The sequence below is a fragment of the Cydia splendana genome, chromosome 26 (genome assembly GCF_910591565.1).
Source record: "Cydia splendana chromosome 26, ilCydSple1.2, whole genome shotgun sequence".
Classification (NCBI taxonomy): Eukaryota; Metazoa; Arthropoda; class Insecta; order Lepidoptera; family Tortricidae; genus Cydia; species Cydia splendana.
In genome coordinates, this window is record NC_085985.1 from 10,612,182 (window position 1) to 10,631,854 (window position 19,673).

The 19,673-nt window shown below is 35.1% G+C and overlaps 2 protein-coding genes across 3 annotated transcripts; both read right to left on the reverse strand.

Annotated features, from left to right (window-relative positions):
• Positions 1–4,348: 4,348 nt before the first annotated feature.
• On the reverse strand, positions 4,349–7,497 carry LOC134803590 (uncharacterized). Its single transcript, XM_063776390.1, has 4 exons — positions 6,870–7,497; positions 6,439–6,671; positions 5,680–5,746; positions 4,349–4,989 (listed from the first exon to the last, which is right to left on the reverse strand). Exons 1-4 carry the CDS (start codon positions 7,297–7,299, stop codon positions 4,349–4,351), a joined length of 1,371 nt encoding a protein of 456 aa, XP_063632460.1. The 5' UTR covers positions 7,300–7,497.
• Positions 7,498–8,833: 1,336 nt separating this feature from the next.
• Positions 8,834–19,324, reverse strand: LOC134803367 (uncharacterized). Of its 2 annotated transcripts, none has more exons than XM_063776175.1 (5): positions 19,104–19,324; positions 18,116–18,187; positions 17,859–18,008; positions 12,851–12,994; positions 8,834–9,387 (listed from the first exon to the last, which is right to left on the reverse strand). In XM_063776175.1, the coding sequence occupies exons 1-5, from the start codon at positions 19,180–19,182 to the stop codon at positions 8,906–8,908; spliced, it is 927 nt and encodes a 308-aa protein (XP_063632245.1). In that variant the 5' UTR covers positions 19,183–19,324; the 3' UTR covers positions 8,834–8,905. The 2 variants fall into 2 exon arrangements, with proteins under 2 accessions (XP_063632245.1, XP_063632244.1); XM_063776174.1 differs by having other exon boundaries at positions 12,851–12,997.
• Positions 19,325–19,673: the final 349 nt, after the last annotated feature.

Below are 19,673 nucleotides of genomic sequence, written 5' to 3' on the forward strand. Positions count from 1 at the left end.
CACGGTATACAAGCGTTAGCTAGTTTCCGAAATGAAAGGCGACATCTACCGGGAAATTGAGACAACATCGTAAATAAGGCGTTTTATACATACCGCCCACCAAGGACGACATGTCCTTCATCATAACCGCCCACCATGAAGTGACCAAGGAATCAAAAGTGAACTGAATACAAATCAAAGGTGGGCTCAGTTTTGTTTAACACATTTGCATAAACACAACATAAACTTTTAATCTTCACACCATATCATAAACTCTTTGTAAGTAACAATAAGAATGCACCTATAAATCTACATTATCTAATTGTCTATTAACTTCTTAGAATTGTAACTGCGAAGACACAGTTTTGAACTAAAGTTAACAAACTTACGGACTCAACTCATATTGTTTTAAACAACACTGATCTAAACAGGAATATTTTGTATAATTCTGCCGAAAAACCACACTTCATAAAAGACAAAAGAAGATTGAGGCAGATTATTCCCTTTCTTCAAAAGACATCTTCAACTCCAGTTTTTTCTAGGAATAATAATCTGTTCTCACGAGAACTAAAAATTTAAAATATCCCCAGTTACTACTAATTCACCTTACATATACTTATAAGGTTTTGACAGCTACATTGTGATCTAATTTAAACTGAAGATTACTAGAAGAACTGAAGATACGATCATCTGGGATACAAGCACAGACTACAAAGAGATCAGACCGCCAACTCGGGAACAAAGACTATGTACGTTAGACAAGTATATTTTATCTGTACTCCTAGTCATGTATGACGTTTCTTTTTTTTAAATTTTGAATTGATGCGTAGCAAAGGACGTAACGTATACAGCCAACCTTGCGTGACCAGCCCCCCCCCCACCCCTCCTCCTTAGGAAATTAATACTTATAATTGATATAGTTCCCGGCATTTAAATTGAACACCGACTTATACAGTAAAATTGAGTCAGTGTTCAATTTAAATGCCGGGAACTACACTTGTCGCAATAATTTAAATAAAACACAATTTTATTTATTAAACGATTTATTCCTCAGTCTTTTCTTATATTTTAAAAAAGCTTTCTGCTGCATCGCAGGCAAAGTGCGGTTTTTTATCCGCACAATATCCGTTCCTTTTAATATTTTATTAATGTTATTGCACCAATTTGTAATCGAGAACTTTACTGTCACGGAAATAAAATATGACAAAATTTCACGGTGTGTGGTACATTTAAAGAAACTAAATGGATTGTTGAACAAAATTTTTTCCATAATTTTGGCCGTCAGATTTAATTCATGGGCTCGGTGTTCCAAGAATCCGTTTGTTTCTTTAATAATTGTACCGAAACACCGAACAGCACCTCTGGATGGGTAAGTAAGGCGTTTCGTGGCGGCATCATACTCTCTTTGATGAATCCATTTGTGGATTGCGCCTTCTTTAGTAGTAAGGCTTTTTCTGCAACTGTCACATTGATTATTATATTTCTGCATTGTTTTTGTTACCACCCATCCAGCAGTGTACGCTCGCGAATGGAGAACATTTAGTTGCTCCCGTTGGGCCTCTTCTACAGTATCTTCTACATCTCCTACTTTGGGATGACCCGGCTGCGAATTTACAAAAGCTATACTATTTCAGTCACGACGCAGATTTTAATAGGTGAGCTTTTGTTTATGCATATTACTTGACAATATCTATACCGTTTCGGTAAAAAGTAGTCACTGAAATGGATTAGCTTTTTGCATACATATTTTCAAATATTATTCACGCCAAAACCTAGTCGAGTTTAGTAAGTTCAGGCACGTTTGAATGTGATATCTAAATTTTAATAATACTCATTTACTCAAATGGTTTAGATTTTGTCGCGATATATTTAAACATTAATGCTCTCACAATACCTAGTCGAGCGGAGTCTCACCGTCATTATTCAATATTATTCATCGAGTATTATTTGTACGACACTAAAGTTCACTGAATATTGATTTCAACAATATTTTTTTTACTAAATTACTTTTCACCTAGTATTCATGTAAATTGCCAAAAAAGTAGTTTAGGTTAGTTTGATCTGCAACCTCCAAGAAAACGAAATGTTGCTGGAAAAGTGGGTTAGGTTAGGTTAGAACTGCGACGCCCAAGAAAACGAACTGTTACCAAAAATGTGGGTTAGGTTAAGTTAGAACTGCGACCCTCAAGAAAATGAACTGTTGCCAGAAAAGTGGCTTAGGTTAGGTTAGAATTGCAACCCCCAGGAAAATGAACTGTTGCCAGAAAAGTCGTTCTATGTAAAAAAAAAGTCTGGTCGCTGTTTGGTCGCAGTTCACCTAACACGCTCTTCCTCGCTTCGCTCGTCGTCGCACCTATCTTGAACTCTGTCAAATGACTAGACGATATCGTATTAATAAATATCTAGCAAGTTGAATGATTTGACCAAAGAAATGTACTCCAAACGTTGTACTATGTAGTAATAATCTACTTAACAATAATTCTATAATGTAAAAAGTTGTCATGATGAAAATTTGGCGAATGTTGGTTGCCAAAGTAAATCATCTGCGAAAAGTTGTCTGGCAAGTGAAATTCGGACAATAAAACTTCGGAGAAAAGGCAGAGCACCGTAGTAAATCTTGGTCCTTAAATAAATCATCTACTTCGTTATGTACCAATGTATTATAAAATACAGTCGACTTATAATTGTATTACGATTTCACATTAAACATGTCCTAATAAGAAATCTCACCTGATATAGTTCTTAAATGAAAAAAAAATTAGGCATTTTTAAGTAATTAGCACGAACGGTAATTAATACAATACAATCGGAGTCATTACTAAAATATTATTCAAGTTTAGATCGCAACAAACTAGCATTTGTAGCAACAATATCCATATTAATTTAGCCAACAAAGTCTATACGATTTCAGTAAATTTCTGTACTGTAATGGATTAGGGTTTGGTCAAGTTTTGTCCAAACAAAAGCTAATCCAGTTCAGTTCGCATCTGGACCTTATCAGTATAGGCTTTGTAAATTCGCGACCCGGCTGCGAATTTACAAAAGCTATACTATTTCAGTCACGACGCAGATTTTAATAGGTGAGCTTTTGTTTATGCATATTACTTGACAATATCTATACCGTTTCGGTAAAAAGTAGTCACTGAAATGGATTAGCTTTTTGCATACATATTTTCAAATATTATTCACGCCAAAACCTAGTCGAGTTTAGTAAGTTCAGGCACGTTTGAATGTGATATCTAAATTTTAATAATACTCATTTACTCAAATGGTTTAGATTTTGTCGCGATATATTTAAACATTAATGCTCTCACAATACCTAGTCGAGCGGAGTCACGCCGTCATTATTCAATATTATTCATCGAGTATTATTTGTACGACACTAAAGTTCACTGAATATTGATTTCAACAATATTTTTTTTACTTAATTACTTTTCACCTAGTATTCATGTAAATTGCCAAAAAAGTAGTTTAGGTTAGTTTGATCTGCAACCTCCAAGAAAACGAAATGTTGCTGGAAAAGTGGGTTAGGTTAGGTTAGAACTGCGACCCCCAAGAAAACGAACTGTTACCAAAAATGTGGGTTAGGTTAAGTTAGAACTGCGACCCTCAAGAAAATGAACTGTTGCCAGAAAAGTGGCTTAGGTTACGTTAGAATTGCAACCCCCAGGAAAATGAACTGTTGCCAGAAAAATCGTTCTATGTAAAAAAAAAGTCGGGTCGCTGTTTGGTCGCAGTTCACCTAACACGCTCTTCCTCGCTTCGCTCGTCGTCGCACCTATCTTGAACTCTGTCAAATGACTAGACGATATCGTATTAATAAATATCTAGCAAGTTGAATGATTTGACCAAAGAAATGTACTCCAAACGTTGTACTATGTAGTAATAATCTACTTAACAATAATTCTATAATGTAAAACGTTGTCATGATGAAAATTTGGCGAATGTTGGTTGCCAAAGTAAATCATCTGCGAAAAGTTGTCTGGCAAGTGAAATTCGGACAATAAAACTTCGGAGAAAAGGCAGAGCACCGTAGTAAATCTTGGTCCTTAAATAAATCATCTACTTCGTTATGTACCAATGTATTATAAAATACAGTCGACTTATAATTGTATTACGATTTCACATTAAACATGTCCTAATAAGAAATCTCACCTGATATAGTTCTTAAATGAAAAAAAAATTAGGCATTTTTAAGTAATTAGCACGAACGGTAATTAATACAATACAATCGGAGTCATTACTAAAATATTATTCAAGTTTAGATCGCAACAAACTAGCATTTGTAGCAACAATATCCATATTAATTTAGCCAACAAAGTCTATACGATTTCAGTAAATTTCTGTACTGTAATGGATTAGGGTTTGGTCAAGTTTTGTCCAAACAAAAGCTAATCCAGTTCAGTTCGCATCTGGACCTTATCAGTATAGGCTTTGTAAATTCGCGACCCGGCTCGACCCTAGCAGTTTCACTATCTTCAAATAATGATTTTAAATTAATTATTTGGTCTGCCGAGTCATCCTCACAATTATAAGCGTCACCATGAAACTTTATCATTCTAGTAATCAATAATGATTTAAAGGTGTTCTTGAAACTGTGGCAGTTGGGGTCGTTGTTCCTATAATTATAGGCCCTGACTTGGCCAAAGAAGTTTTCAATTGGATCTGAATTGAAGAACCTTGGGCGCATTATTGTCATATTTTTGCTCTTAAAAAACTGCCACAGCTTCATGAATGTTTTTACCGTGGCAATAAAGTTTTTTAAGGAAGGCACGGATTTCGGATTTCCCTTGGAATCTACATATTTAATTTTTTCCAGTTTCTCGATGCTCTCCGGCCAAAATTCATGGTGCTTAGATTTTTCTGTCACTGCACAGCGTAGCTCTTTTCCTTTCTTTTGTGAATAGGTTGCTGATCCGTTGATGCTATCAAACAATTTATCAAAGAACAAAACTGTTTCAGCAGTGTTTCTTAATGTTTCACTCACAGGTCTGCCGTCCGCATAGTGAGCTAAAAACAAGAAAATGACCATATTTGTTTATTTTATGCATAATAGATTTGTGAAGTTCAAGTAGGTACTTTATCATCAATAGTATTCACTATCTATACCTATTGTTCTATCTTCATAAATTTCATTTCATTCCCTGCAGCACTTTATAGCAACAGACAGACAAATATTTTCGCATATAATATAAGTAGGGATTCGTGTTCTGAGTCTTCTCGGTCTACCGGATATTAATCTAGATATGTACCTATATACCGGGTGTGGCCTGTAATATGAGCAAAAAATTAAACTGTAGGCTGTACTCCTCATACTGACCAACATTTGTTCAGCGACTTTAAAAAATAACTTGTGGTTTGATTTCTAATACACTTTAAAGTTTATTCTAAGACGCAATGTATTGCGAATTTTGTTATGTTTAAGGCGTGACAAGCAACGTCTATCACAATGATATGGCGCGGCGATGGCGTCCATTGAAGATAATATTTATTTTGTATGAAAAATAGGGAGTCAAAATACTTCATAATTTTTAAAAGTTGTTGAACAAAAGTGTCACCGTTTAAGGAGTAGAGTCTATGTTTTAATTATTTGCTCATGTTACAGGCCACACCCAGTATAACTATATTTTTACTCTTGCATTCTACAAATGGGTACCTAACTATTTATGTTAGTGAAAAGGAGAAAAAATCATTACTTACAGAAGTTGGCTGTGTAAGATAGAGCCGAAGACAGTGTGTAACTAAATACTTTTACACAGTTCTTGACCTGAAAAGAAATATATATTTCAGTACTCAATATGTAATATATCGTTAATATATTAAAATACCAATAACCAAACTATATTTTAGCGGATAAAATGCAGCAATGTGAATGTAGTATAAATTACTTGAGTATTAGGATATAAAATCATTAAAATATTCCAACTGGTCATAACATTCTCAATGCATCTATAGGCTGATTATAAGGACGGAACCATTTACTACAGTACATAGGTAAAGCATATGCTAGTTGATTGTATAAGAAAATCTTTAGTTATACTAGATTTCACACATTGAGAGGGTATCGACTGTCAAGTGAGTCAGTGACGCCCTCATTATTGTGTTTTCTAATAAACCAATCCATTTGTCTATAATCCAGTAAGTGTAAGTATATATATTAAAATTGTAGCCCTATTGATTTCACCAACTTTTGTTCATTATAATCATTATTGTCTCATAGCTTTATTTTGCTACATCATCTAAATGGCAAATGGTGGCCACTTTTTTCCGTTCAAGTGATGAAGTCAAAAGTAAGTAACATATAAAACTATATCACAGATTAATTATTGTGGGATAAGTAGGACAACACTAATATATACTTATTTATACAGAAATTAATTGGTTTATTAGAAAACACAAACCCCCTAATGAGGGCGTCACTTGACGCTCTGCGCAGTCTTAGTAAAAATCGGCACCAACCTTCATCTTTTTAATTTTTTCAGGTATCACATGCTGGTCATTTAACTTATGCAGCATTCTTGTTTCCATATTATTGCAGTCCGTTTCGTATACATCCACGATGTCTCTCCATGTGGATAATTTTCCTTCAAAGGAAATGTCTTTATTCAAAAAATTATTTCTCAATCCTTTAATAAGATGAGGAGGGTCGAATATAACCATCAGTTTGACTTCGTTTATTGTTACTGTGCCATCTAAAAAAAACACAGAAAATTAAAAAAACACTTCAAATATCACACCTTTGAAATATCTTATTCTATTTTCGAGTTACAACTGTTTTACGATGGCTTTGCAATGATCTGCCCCGCGCTATGGTAAAAAAAATTAAGCCTTGAAGAATTATTTAACATACATCAATTCAAAGTGTTATTAAACCTATAAGTACTACTAACCTGGTTCCTGATTTGTCAGTAATTGGTCACGCGCTGTGTCAGCCTTCAGGCAATTTAGAGCCGCTTGGAAAGCTGACCCTTGGTCGCAAATAAGGGATATCGGCTTTAACCCGCATCCTACAACCGCTGTGATAATATCCACGAGTATACTTTTTAATTCTGTGCCTTTAGTAGCGCCTTGGCAAAAATAAAAGGCTATTGGCTGCTGCCACTTGTGGACAGCTCCTCTCAACATAAACACGAGGGCATGATCAGCGAAATCATTTTTTCTCTCGCCAAGCTCTACTAACCCATTAATTTTATCTTTGTTTTTGTCATAAGACAAGCCAGCCTCTAAAGACATTTCGTCAAATATGACTGAACACAGTTTTTTTTTGTAGCTCCATTTTTCGGTCTGAAATTTAAATACATAGATAAGCGTTAAAAACATTTAACTAAATGTATATATATAAATAAAACTAAATTATATCTAAGATCCCTTAATAAATCTAAAATTCAACACAATATGAAACTACTAAATAAACCGCCAGTGAAAAGGTACCTATCACACTTGCTGCGTTCAATTTCGATGGACAGCCAAGAATGACTCACAGCGCGGGTCAAGGTCCCTTTTAAATTACAATTATTACTAGTGGCTCTGTGAGCTGTAGACCTCGCGAGCAGAGCTTGAAATAACATGGTGCTAAGAGCTTTAAATACACCGTGTTTTTTTTTATTTCCGTTAATTTCAAGGGTGCATTCCTGAGCTTAAATCAAGTAACTTTCTCAAAGACACCGATGTTCTAATTAAGTCCATTTCGGAGATAATCCATAATTTATTTTTTTACTATAAGGCCTCTACAAGCGTGTACACTTGCCTTAGGGCCGGCTTACATATTGATTAGTATTTAGAATGAGTTCATACATTTGCTACTAAACTTAAGTACAATCTCGGTCGATTGATGTACGAAATGACATTGATATGTCACAGATTTCAATTGTTTGGTTGAGTTAAATGTAATGCCCGTGTTACAACAACGCTATATGCTACATTTAATTACTTTTTAAACAAAAAAAAAAACAAAAAAGAAAACAAAAAAATTTTTTTTTTTTGAAAATTAACTATGCCATTTAGTTCTTATAAACGTCCTTAACTATACCCCGAAGTTAACGGAATTCAATAAAAACACGGTGTATAGTAAATTAAAGAAAAACAATACGAAATTTATGTGTAAAAAAATACAAAAAGTTATAATATCCCAGCATACAATTACTGGGGATCGAACCCAGACCCTCTGTACAAACAGAAAAAGCGAACGTTTACAAACTGAGCCAAATAGTTCTTAGATGGGTTGACGAAATTTAGCTACTCCTTCTCAAATTAAAATTAGTTAAAATTAAATATCTAAATACCGCCTAAACCAGTGATAATTTTTTTCTGCATTTTTTGCTATTAACTCTGTAAACATGTTTCAAAAAGAAAAAAGTCTTATGATATCGATACGACTATTTGTTTAGGCGCCAGGTATCACGACTCCGCCATTTTTAAAAATTTCTAAAAACCGGATTGACAAAAAAAATGTATTTAGTCATAAAATTCGGTCACAAAATTTCACGAGAATCGGTTAAGAATTGCGACCTGTAGAGGAGAACATCCGGACATACGAAAGCAAAATGCCCGAGTCAAAACGTAGACCTTCGCTTCGCTTCGGTCAACAATGAAACTCTATAATTTTCAACAAAATGAAAACAATATTCCTTTTATTAAAATATATTTAAAACCGGGTCCAACGCGATTTTTTTTTACTAGGACATCAGTTAGCTGCGACCACGACCACTGAAACCTGTGTCGAAACGTCGGAAATTAAGGTTACACAATAAATTCGCGTAAGACCAGGTCTTAACTGTTTTAATATGTGATCAAAATACGAAAGTTCAAATTTAATATGCCTTTTTTGCTTTAGTTTTTTTTTTACAATCTTCGCAATGTATTTTTTATTAAAAATTATGATTTCATGATATTGTTTAACTCAGTTATCAATTACTTAATGTAGATCCTAAGATTTTATGACGTAGATACATACCTCTCTTCTTATTACTTCAAATACTTGAGGACAAATCCCAGACTCGATCTTAAGTCCTGCAACCATTTTATTTAGAGTCGATCGCGACGGCAGGATAAAAATTTTGTGCAGGAACCTATAGCACTTAGGGCTTTGTTTCATTATCGACAGTGCTATTAGTTTTTCTTCCAATGAAAATCGACGCCCTTTCTTATTTTTATTGCAAAGGTTGATTTGCATTTTCAAAATAGTTTTCGCATACGGATTCATGTCTTTTGTCAATTCTTGAAAGGATTTCTCTTTGTTGAATTTCAAGGCCCTCTTAGCCCTGTGGTAAAAATCTGCCTGACGTTTAGATTTTTTATATTCGTCGTATATCATTCGGCCCGTTGGTGTCAGGTTCATTAATTTCCCAATCAATCGTTTCCTCTGCTTCTGTGGCCTTTTCGCACTTTGAACTTTAACTTCAACAACACCTGAAAAATATAAGCATTTAATTTAATTTAGGAAATTTTTATGTGGACACTTACTAGTGTCCGACTGAAGGTTCGGTTTCGGTTTCGGTTTCGGCCAGTTTCGGCCAAAAAATCATGTTTCGGCTGTAGTTTCGGCCAAAAAACGGCCGAACCTTTCGGCCGGGCCGAAACTTACGAAATGGTACTTCGTACTATGAAACTAAACTATGTGACAAAGACCAAAAGTTGGGGAATAAGTAGGACAACAATATTAATATGTACCTACATAATATACTGATTCATGTATAGGTACAGTAATTAATTGGTTTATTATCAAAACAATTCTACTAATGAGGGCGCCACTAGACGCAGTCTTAAGAGGCTGTTAATACCTATAGCACGCACACTGTCTAATTGTATCGGAGTAAATGAAATAGCACTGTCGCATGTTACTGGGCCTGGGCAAAGGAATAATAAGAAAACTCATCATCTTCCTCGCGTAATCCCGGAATTTTTGCCACGGCTCATGGGAGCCTGGGGTCCAATTGACAACTAATCCCAAGAATTGGCGTAGGCACTAGTTTTTACGAAAGCGACTGCCATCAGACTGACCTTCGAACCCAGAGAGTAAACTAGGCCTTATCGGGACTAGTAGTAGTACGTAAGAGTTTACTACTACTACTAGTACTACTACTACTACTAGTCCGGCTTCCTCACGATGTTTTTCCTTCACCGAAAAGCAAATAGTAAATATCAAATGATATTTCGTATACCTATAAGTTCCGAAAAACTCATTGGTACGAGCCGGGGTTTATACCTGCGACCTTCGGATTGAAAGTCGCACGCTCTTACCGCTAGGCCACCAGCGCTCAAGGAAATATCTCGCTTTTTAATACAATGGACGTTGGTTGGAGTTTGTGCTCAACTACTTATCCTGAAGCCTGAAGCACGGCTTTGACTTCGCATGAAAGTTCGCCTCACTGGGGTACTTCGGACTTTTAGGCCCAGGTGAAGATCGGTACCCGGCCTTGCGATATTTTAACAAAAAATTTCGCGCTCGCTGCGCTCGCGTTTTTGTTTTGGTTGACCCTGTATCTACATGTTTACTTGACTGGTGAATGAATAGAGTTAGACTAAGAAAATTCTGCAATTATTTTGATAGCATACGCAGTGCAACTAGTGCAAATGTTATTTATACGTAATAATTTCATAGAAGTTTTGACGTTTATAATAACACTTGCACTGCGTGTGTTGTCAAAATCGTTGCAGAATCACCTTGGTCTAACTCTAGTAATTTTCTTAAAAAACTGCTAAAGTAACGTCAATTTCAAGGACATTGGGTGTTGACAGCTCCATAATATGTGTGTAAAAGCGGTTTTATGACATTTTTTTAACGATTTTAACAAGTCTACAAAAGGTTCGGTTTCGGTTTCGGTTTCGGCCGAAACTAGAGCCAAAGCCGAACATTCGGTTTCGGTTTCGGTTTCGGCAAAAAAACATGTTTCGGTCGGACACTAACACTTACTTAATCCAAAATCCTTCCTAAATCGTAAAGAACCGTATTCCGGATAGTATGGGTTCTGGGCCATGTCGCGTCCCGAAGTAACTTATATATCATTAGATATAGTGCATAGCCTATATCGAAATGCTAGGAACACAATTTTTGGCTCCGTAACTTTGTTTAGACTAGTTGGGAGGTGAACATATCAAAAGTCCCCGGCTGTAGCCCCGGTGCTGGGGGGTAGAGGGGGTAAGCAGGTCTAATTTTTCGGTTTTTCACTGATATCTTGGAAACTTTGCGTCTTAGCGACATCCCCCCCCAAACAAATGATACCAAACACGGCCTATCAGCTTCACTAATGTAGATATCAAGATAAAATTGAAAGCCCTAAAATAAACTTTCAAGAGCGGATATCTCAAAAACTATTTAAGATATCGAAAAACTTGACTTAATAAAACTTGTAAAAAGAATTATCAGCTTTTAGTTTGTCTTAGTAGTCATGTCGCTAAGACGCAAAGTTTCCAAGATATAAGTGAAAAACCGAAAAATGAGACCTTCTTTTCCCCCTCTACCCCCAGCACCGGGGCTACGGCCGGGGACTTTTGATATGTTCACCTCCTAACTAGTCCAAACAAAGTTACGGAGTCAAAAATTGTGTTCCTAGCATTTCCCTCTATACCTTCTTATTGCTTGGCCTATGTAATTTATCTGTAAAATATTGAAACATTGTATTCATACTTTTCAAATGACAGATTCAGTTTTTTTTTAACATTTTAAAATGTTTGACTTTGGCCATAATTCAATTTAAATGGAAATCGTTACCGCCGCGCGCTACAAATTATTATTCACAAAAAATATATGAGTGCCTATTATAAAGTGATACTTTTTAGAATGAGGAATAAATGAGCTAAATTGTCCAATATTTTATTTAGTATAAATCACCACACTGTGATTGTAAAGGCCAAAATTGTCCTAAAAATACATATAATATTCATTTTTTGTGCAAAATTCAGTTTATTTGTATGAAAAGGTATAACGATTATTTCAAAAATGAATTCCTCGTCTCTAAATTATACAAAAATGATATATAACTTGCCCTTATTGCTAATAAAATGAAGAAATATAGCATAGATTAGACCTGGGGAGCCGACTATTTCCCCTCTCCCCTTCTTTTGGGTATACGGTATGATTTCGTTGCTACCGGGCCAAATTAGCGCATTCTCCTTCTTCCTCGCGTTATCCCGGCATTTTGCCACGGCTCATGGGAGCCTGGGGTCCGCTTGACAACTAATCCCATGATTTGACGTAGGCACTAGTTTTTACGAAAGCGACTGCCATCTGACCTTCCAACCCAGAGGGGAAACTAGGCCTTATTGGGATTACTCCGGTTTCCTCACGATGTTTTTCCTTCACCGAAAAGCGACTGGCAAATATCAAATGATATTTCGTACATAAGTTCCGAAAAACTCATTAAAAAAAATTAACCAAATTAGCCCATTATTTGGTAATAAGAGTATGCAAGGCATCTAACACAATAATAAAACGTCTATGAACAGAAATGGGAGACATATTTTATAAGATTTGACAATATCCTTGAAGAATCTTCAGACATAAACGGCAATTAAGCCACCAGTGTTGGGTTGCCTATAATCATATGCCCACTTTGATTAACAATGAAACTATTTTTCCGTGAATGTACTCGTAAACCCCTATCCGTTAGTATGCGATTCATTAATGGACGCACCATGGCCCAAATCGGGACACGGTTCTTTGTAACTGCGTTTAGTAAGACTCTGACTGCACTAACTAGAACCATTTGTTTAGTTAGGATGCCAGTTAGGACGATTGAATTAGTGTGTAAAGCGTTTTTATATGTTTTCCGAGCAAAACTCAATCTCCCAGGTACTTTATACTTAATTGTACTACAATGTACAAATTGCGGCTAAAATATCAAATATAAATATTGTCAAGGTAAATACTAACTTTGAACTTGAGACTGTTCCCTTGGTGAATTGGTAGAGGTAACCTCCTCAACCGCAACACATTCTGGAATATTTGCTTCTGGCAAAATCTGCTGCTCTTCAGCATTTGATTGTTTGATTGCAGCTTCAGCAGTTGTTACAAAGACTGCTGAAACAGAAATAACAATTATGAAACAATCAGTCTCACACATATGGATCATGCCTCAGTTCTAGCAGGCTCGCACGGGGCATACTCTAGTTAGACTTACACATGATGATCGTTATTCAAGAATTTCGAGACCTGAACAGGTAAAACTTAGTTTCATTAAAATTACTAGTTACACAAATTGACTTCTGAAATTATTAAATTTCCATTCACTTAGTATGGAAAATGGTAACGAAATAGGAATATAAACCTTGGGGCTTTTTTTCTCCTATTAGAACAGAGAGACTTCGTGATTCTGAGCACTTAAAATAGAATGACACATTTATTTGATTTGATTTTTCATTACTCAGTGACTATCATCATATTCATAACGCGAAAGACAGAGTGAGATAACCCTATAATGGGCATAAGAGTGTTAGAAATTATGTAAAATTGAACTCTATCACATTGTAATAAAGTTTCAAATGATAGTGGGGAATAGGTATATTGCCTTTGCTTTAAAAATGATTAAGTTTAAGACGAAACGGGAGCTGAGCTAAAAGTCAATTTTGAGATTTCAAGCTGAATATACCCGTCGCTCTGACGGGGCGTGAGAGACTGTATTTGTGTGTGTAATGCACGCACACAGATGCGTACGCTTGCACCCGCGCGCGCCTCATTGCCGACAATTTGCAATGTTATTTTTCGTGCGTTACTGCCACGAGGCGTTCACTTATTACTTACTGTGTTGCGATTGAATTTTTTGACCCGGCTTACGTTTACGGAACTCGATAATCTTTCTACTACTGTGACTTGGCTTTGTTTACTTGACTTTGCTGATCAGCTTATTGTTTTGGACTCCGTGAGTTGTGGTTACCTATTGGACCGCACGCAATTCATCTACCTTTATTCAAGTAATTAAGCGTAATTAGCCGAAACCTTTATAAGAGTGTAATTCATAAGAAGTACATAAGATATAATTTATGTACTGGTTTGCTGTTAGCTTTTAATTGTATCACTTTACATATATGTTACTCAAATAACTAACACGGTTACACTGTTGTAAGAACATTATTTTTCAGGTAGGCCTTATTATACCTACTATAGGCCTTATTACCTCCTAGTACCTTAGTAGTAGTAGTACTACTACGGAAATTGATTCAAAGACTCAAGACTGACTTAAGTGGCAGTAGGGTGTAGGGTTTTTTCTAGGCTTAATGAGTTCGCTGAAGCTTATTTTTTATACTTAGCGCACAGAACCACTAGTTTAACAGTATCAGCTCTAACCACATGTCACCATTTTGTCCTTTACGTAACAAACTCAGGGGCCCAGAATATCCGATGTACCTATCAAATCAAGGTTCTGTACCAAATAAGGCCCGGTTATTATAGTTCGTTATTTTTTAGCATTAGAAAGAAGGTAAACAATCATGACGTGTCTTTTTATTAATAATTATTGAAAAACGCTTTCAAAAATTAGTTTATATTACTTATGAAAGCAAAAGAATATAAAAAAGTATATGATTAATACATACATACATACAATCACGCCTATTTCCCGGAGGGGTAGGCAGAGACCACGGATTTCCACTTGCTACGATCCTGACATACCACTTTCGCTTCCTTCACATTCATAACATTCCTCATACACGCTCGCCGGTTTAGGGTGCTCTTGCTCATTAATATGATTAATATGATTTATAATTCTAACATATTTGCTATGACTTATTTTTCAATGGTAATTTTTAATAAGACATGTCAAAATCTGTTACCTTAATGCAAAAAAAACGAACTTTAAGCGTGCTAACTTTCAAAATTTCATTTTTTATAAGATAGTATAAGTAGATGGGCAAAAATTTTGCGTCCATGTCCACCAGTGAGTAAGTGATTGAGATACCTAAACATTTAACTTTATAATGTAAAATGATATAATTTACTAACCTACTCGTTTAATTTCAGGTAGGTTGAATAAGGTACCAAGTAACCATGGGGAGGAGCAGTATTTACTAACATTTTCTTTTTGGGTCTTCAGAGTGTATCGTTTCCTTTTTTTTGCACATATTACACTTAAATATATATTCTCTGTGTAAACCCTTACGTCTTTCAATGACAAAGGCAAGATCAGCAAATGTACAATTTGTATGATCGTGCCTGATATTTGAGATCACAGAAAATAAATATTTTAAATCCACTATTCTGCGACCTTCTAAAATTTTGTTTTATCATGATTCATGATCAAAAAGCTCGGATTCAATAGTCATATCAAACGTCGATTATGCAGTTGATGATGAGCTTGCATTTTCTACCATTGGTGCTGCAAATGCATCAACCGGTGGCGATAAACTTTGCCCTCTTGTAAAACAAATTACTATTGTGATTGTGTCCAGCAAAAGGCCAAAATTCGGTTTACTTTCCTGTTTAAAATATTACTATTTTATTCATATTTCAGATAGGTAACTGTCTGAATGTTACAATGCTAGCTGGCAAATTCTATCACATTTGTTTGTTTGGTAGTCATGGTAACATTCACTTACATTGATATCCTTATTAAGATCTGTATCTTATTATCCAGACCTTAAAATATTGCCACCGTTGCCCTTTAAAAAAATACTGTTTAAATAATTGGCTACTCAAACAATGCTTCTATAGTATAAATAATGACTACACAAAAATGGGTAGTATTGTATATAATGCACGAAATAAGGCCCGATTCTTAAGCGGGTTTAAATTTTGAGGCCATGTCCGCTAATACTATAGACAAAATATCAAGTTTAATAAACACAAAATAAAAACATTGATGGGCCTTATTTTATAATTTAGGCCTTACTTTGTAATTTAAAGTAGAGTTAGGCCAAGAAAAATCTATAGCGATTTTGATAGAACACGCAGTGCAAGTATTATTTCAAACGTCGCTTCTATGAAATTATGACATATAAATAACACTTGCACTGCGTGTGCTATCAAAATTGCTGTAGACTTTTCTTGGTCTGACTCTAAAATATTCTTTATTACACCACAAACATAAAAACAAAATTAAAAAAAAACCGGCGAAGTGCAAGTCGGACTCGCACACGAAGGGTTCCGTACCATTATTTATAAAAACGGTCACCCATCCAAGTACTGACCCCGCCCGACGTTGCTTAACTTCGGTCAAAAATCACGTTTGTTGTATGGGAGGCCCCACTAAAATTTTTATTTTATCCTGTTTTTAGTATTTGTTGTTATAGCGGCAACAGAAATAAATCATCTGTGAAATTTTCAACTGTCTAGCTATCACGGTTCGTGAGATACAGCCTGGTGACAGACGGACGGACGGACAGCGGAATCTTAGTAATAGGGTCCCGTGTTTTACCCTTTGGGTACGGAACCCTAAAACTGATTTACAATGTAGATAAAGGTAGCAACAGGCGGTCTTATCGCTGTTAGTTCTTATTCTTCGTTTGTTTAGCATTAGAGTGAAGGTGACGTGTCTTTTTTAAGCATGCAATCGTATAATTATTTAGCTTTTTTTGTAATAGTTATGTACTTAGTGGTTAATATTAGTATTTACTATTTCTTTTTTCAATAATGCTTAAAAACGAAGTATAGACATGACAACCAAATATTAACGCCATTGTAGGGCAGGATATACAGAACATGAATCATTAGTACTGTCACGCTCCGTGATTGTTGAGCCATTTAGGGTTCTAGCTAAATTGGACATTCCATAGAGCACGAGTAAGTATGGACCAATTCAGCTAGGACCCTAAATTGCTCGACAATTACGAAGCGTGCCTGTAGGTACCTAAAAATTTTGTTAACCCATTTTAACCATGCAATAAAATATTTTTGATTTTGATTTCTAATTTGAAATATTAGAATCAAAAAGTTCATAATAGATTGTATATCATAACTACAAAAATGTGTTCCCTACTCTCAACCCAAAACCCCTTGTATCTTAGGATCTAGATATTTTCACACAAGACGGTTTATCGATAACTTCTTACATCACTAGATTATCGACATTAAATGTCGACTATTGCCCATCACTTTTCTGGCTGTGTACGTATTTAGAAACTTGACTCCGCCCCTAAAATTAGTGCGATAGGGACAACTGCAGCTGAGGCGAAAAATCCTGCGTAAAAATGACAAAAATCGAGGTTTCGTAGTCCTCTTTTTCCTCCCCCAAAACTTAACCAATCGTAACCAAATTTGGAAATCTAAATGATTATGAAATTATCTGTGTCGGACCGTTTTGCTTTTTTGGCTAATTGATATCAGTTTTGAATACCACGCCTCTCATTGCGGCATAGTCTATTAGGCCATTTTGGCCGTTTTTGAAGGGCTCTAGCGCCTTAAAAAACAAAAATATCAAAAAAAGCAAAACGGTCCGACACAGATATTGACAATATTAATCTGTGTTGAAAAAATCATTGCTCTAGCTTCAAAAACCACGGAGGAAAACGAGGACTACGTTTGTATGGAGGAATGACCACTCCTGTTGGCTCTTAAGTACTATTTTATGTAAACACTGTCACTGCCATACAATAACACAAAATAAGTTTTTGGCCAAAATTTCATTTTTGGTACAAGCTTTTATCGCCGACTGTACTTTTTTTTCCACAAGCAACGAATACTCATCGAGACAATTCTAAGAACCCCAAACACAATTAGGTTTCGTTGTTTTATCACGGAGTTCCTATGGCCACCTCCGGTCTCCATCATCAGATCACCTCGATGACACCATAATATTGCATTGTCACCCGACTTACATATGTATGTAAAATTTCAGCTCAATCGGAAACCGGTAAGTGGATCAAATTTAACTTGCAAGATTTGATTACACACAGACAACGGTCAGGTGAAAGTAAATAAAAGCTTGTAAAAATGATAAGAATTCACTAACCTTCATTGTGTGACTGTACACTAGGTGAAATACAAGCTGTAACCTTCTCAGCTACAACAAGTTCTGTAATAAAGCTGCTGCATAGTTCGGGCATGGTCTCCTTTTCAATGTCTGAAGTTGTCGGGACAGGTTCTGTGGCTATAGAAACGGCTGTAACATAAAATAGCACTTTAATTTTTTTTTATAAGATTTACTAATAACTTGTGATAATATTAAAATACATAGGAAATAGTGTCATATTCATTTATTTAGCTTACCCATAGTCTGTTTTGGTGTATGGCCCACTGCGGTTGATTTAACCCCCGATGTGGATGGAATGGCAGGAGACGCTAAAACAGAAATACATAATAAACACATTAAAACCGTTGAAAATTATTGTTAATAAGGGCTTATAATTATTATAAAATATCTTCCAAAGGACCTACACAGTGCACATTGCTACAAATTTGTTATGGGTAGTTACGGAAATACTTCTATGGGATAACTTTGGCTTTTCTTATATACATGCGTAATTAAAATGTACGTATATTGGTAAGGCATGTAGGTCCTTCCTCTGACAGTTTTGTTTCCTTATTGGAAATATTACTGTGGTAGGGTAGAGTGGTAAAATAAATTCATTGCCTTCCAAAACGGAGTTATTTAGAAAAAGTATATTTGAAATGGCGCCAAATTTTTTAATAAAATTCCTATTGAACTAAGAAATACAGATGACATGATTAGTTTCAAAAGTAAGTTATTTAAATTTTTAGATAACAAAGCATATTATGTATAAATAGATTTTAATTAACTTTTAAATGATAATTTTGGATGATAAATATTTAATAACATATAATTATAGTGTATGTGAATTTTTGTTAGATGATTTTGATAATTAATGGTAACTGCGCACAGCATGCAGTCACAGTCCATAAATGAAAAATTGTATGCCTTACGGCACAACATAGTGATACAGTGATGTATATGGGACCTGTACTTATGTTTGACAAATAAATACTTTTGACTTTTTTTTACTTTTGTGGTGATATTTTATAAAAAAAAATATTGCCCATGGAAACACTAGCCATGCCTGACCTTAATACAAGAAATTGATTCTTTACATTGCTTGCAGATCTAAGTACCATTAATGAAATATATATGTGCATAATAATATTAATAATGTCTTTGATAAGAAGGCATTAATTTGCACCTAAAATGTAATTGAGTATCTATCATGGCTATCATGCATTTCAGAAAAATTAAACAAACCTTTTTGAGGCACTTGTTGACAGTATGTGTGGTCATCATGTGATTTACGAACATATGCATGTTCTTTCAGCGGATCCATGTTTTCTAAAATTGATAACAAAATATTATTTTTAAATAACTAAAGTGAAATGTGGTATTATTTATCTACAAATTCTGCATGGTGTTTTTTTAGGATTGGGAAATTTCTATATAAATAAAATAATTAATAAAAGACTGCAACACTTGCCAAAGATATCTTTACCCAAAGAAGTACAAAAATGCTAAGCTAAAATTAACACACAAGTGTTAAGATATTAATATCGATCGCATGAAATAATTATCTTACTAGAAACATATGCTCTTATTACAGGAATAAACAAACACTCTGTATTACCTACACATAATAAAATCACCATGCCGTGATTCATGAGTCATCAATTGCATAGAAGTTTATGACATTATCTTTTATGGTCGTAAATGATACGAATTAGATTAGACTGATTTATTATATCACTTCTTATCATTTTCTACACTTACCGGCATTTTCATGAGATGGGATCCCACTGTTAATCTCATCTTGACTGAATAACG

Coding starts and splice junctions, on each gene's coding strand:
- LOC134803590 (XM_063776390.1), bottom strand. CDS start 7,299: ATGTTTTTAACGCTTATCTATGTATTTAAATTTCAGACCGAAAAATGG. Junction 5,747..6,438: donor AAAAAATTAAAAAGATGAAG/GTTGGTGCCGAT, acceptor ATTTCTTTTCAG/GTCAAGAACTGTGTAAAAGT. Junction 4,990..5,679: donor ATCTTACACAGCCAACTTCT/GTAAGTAATGAT, acceptor TCTTGTTTTTAG/CTCACTATGCGGACGGCAGA.
- LOC134803367 (XM_063776174.1), bottom strand. CDS start 19,182: ATGGATCCGCTGAAAGAACATGCATATGTTCGTAAATCACATGATGAC. Junction 12,998..17,858: donor TGTACAGTCACACAATGAAG/GTTAGTGAATTC, acceptor TTTCTGTTTCAG/CAGTCTTTGTAACAACTGCT. Junction 9,388..12,850: donor GGAACAGTCTCAAGTTCAAA/GTTAGTATTTAC, acceptor TATATTTTTCAG/GTGTTGTTGAAGTTAAAGTT.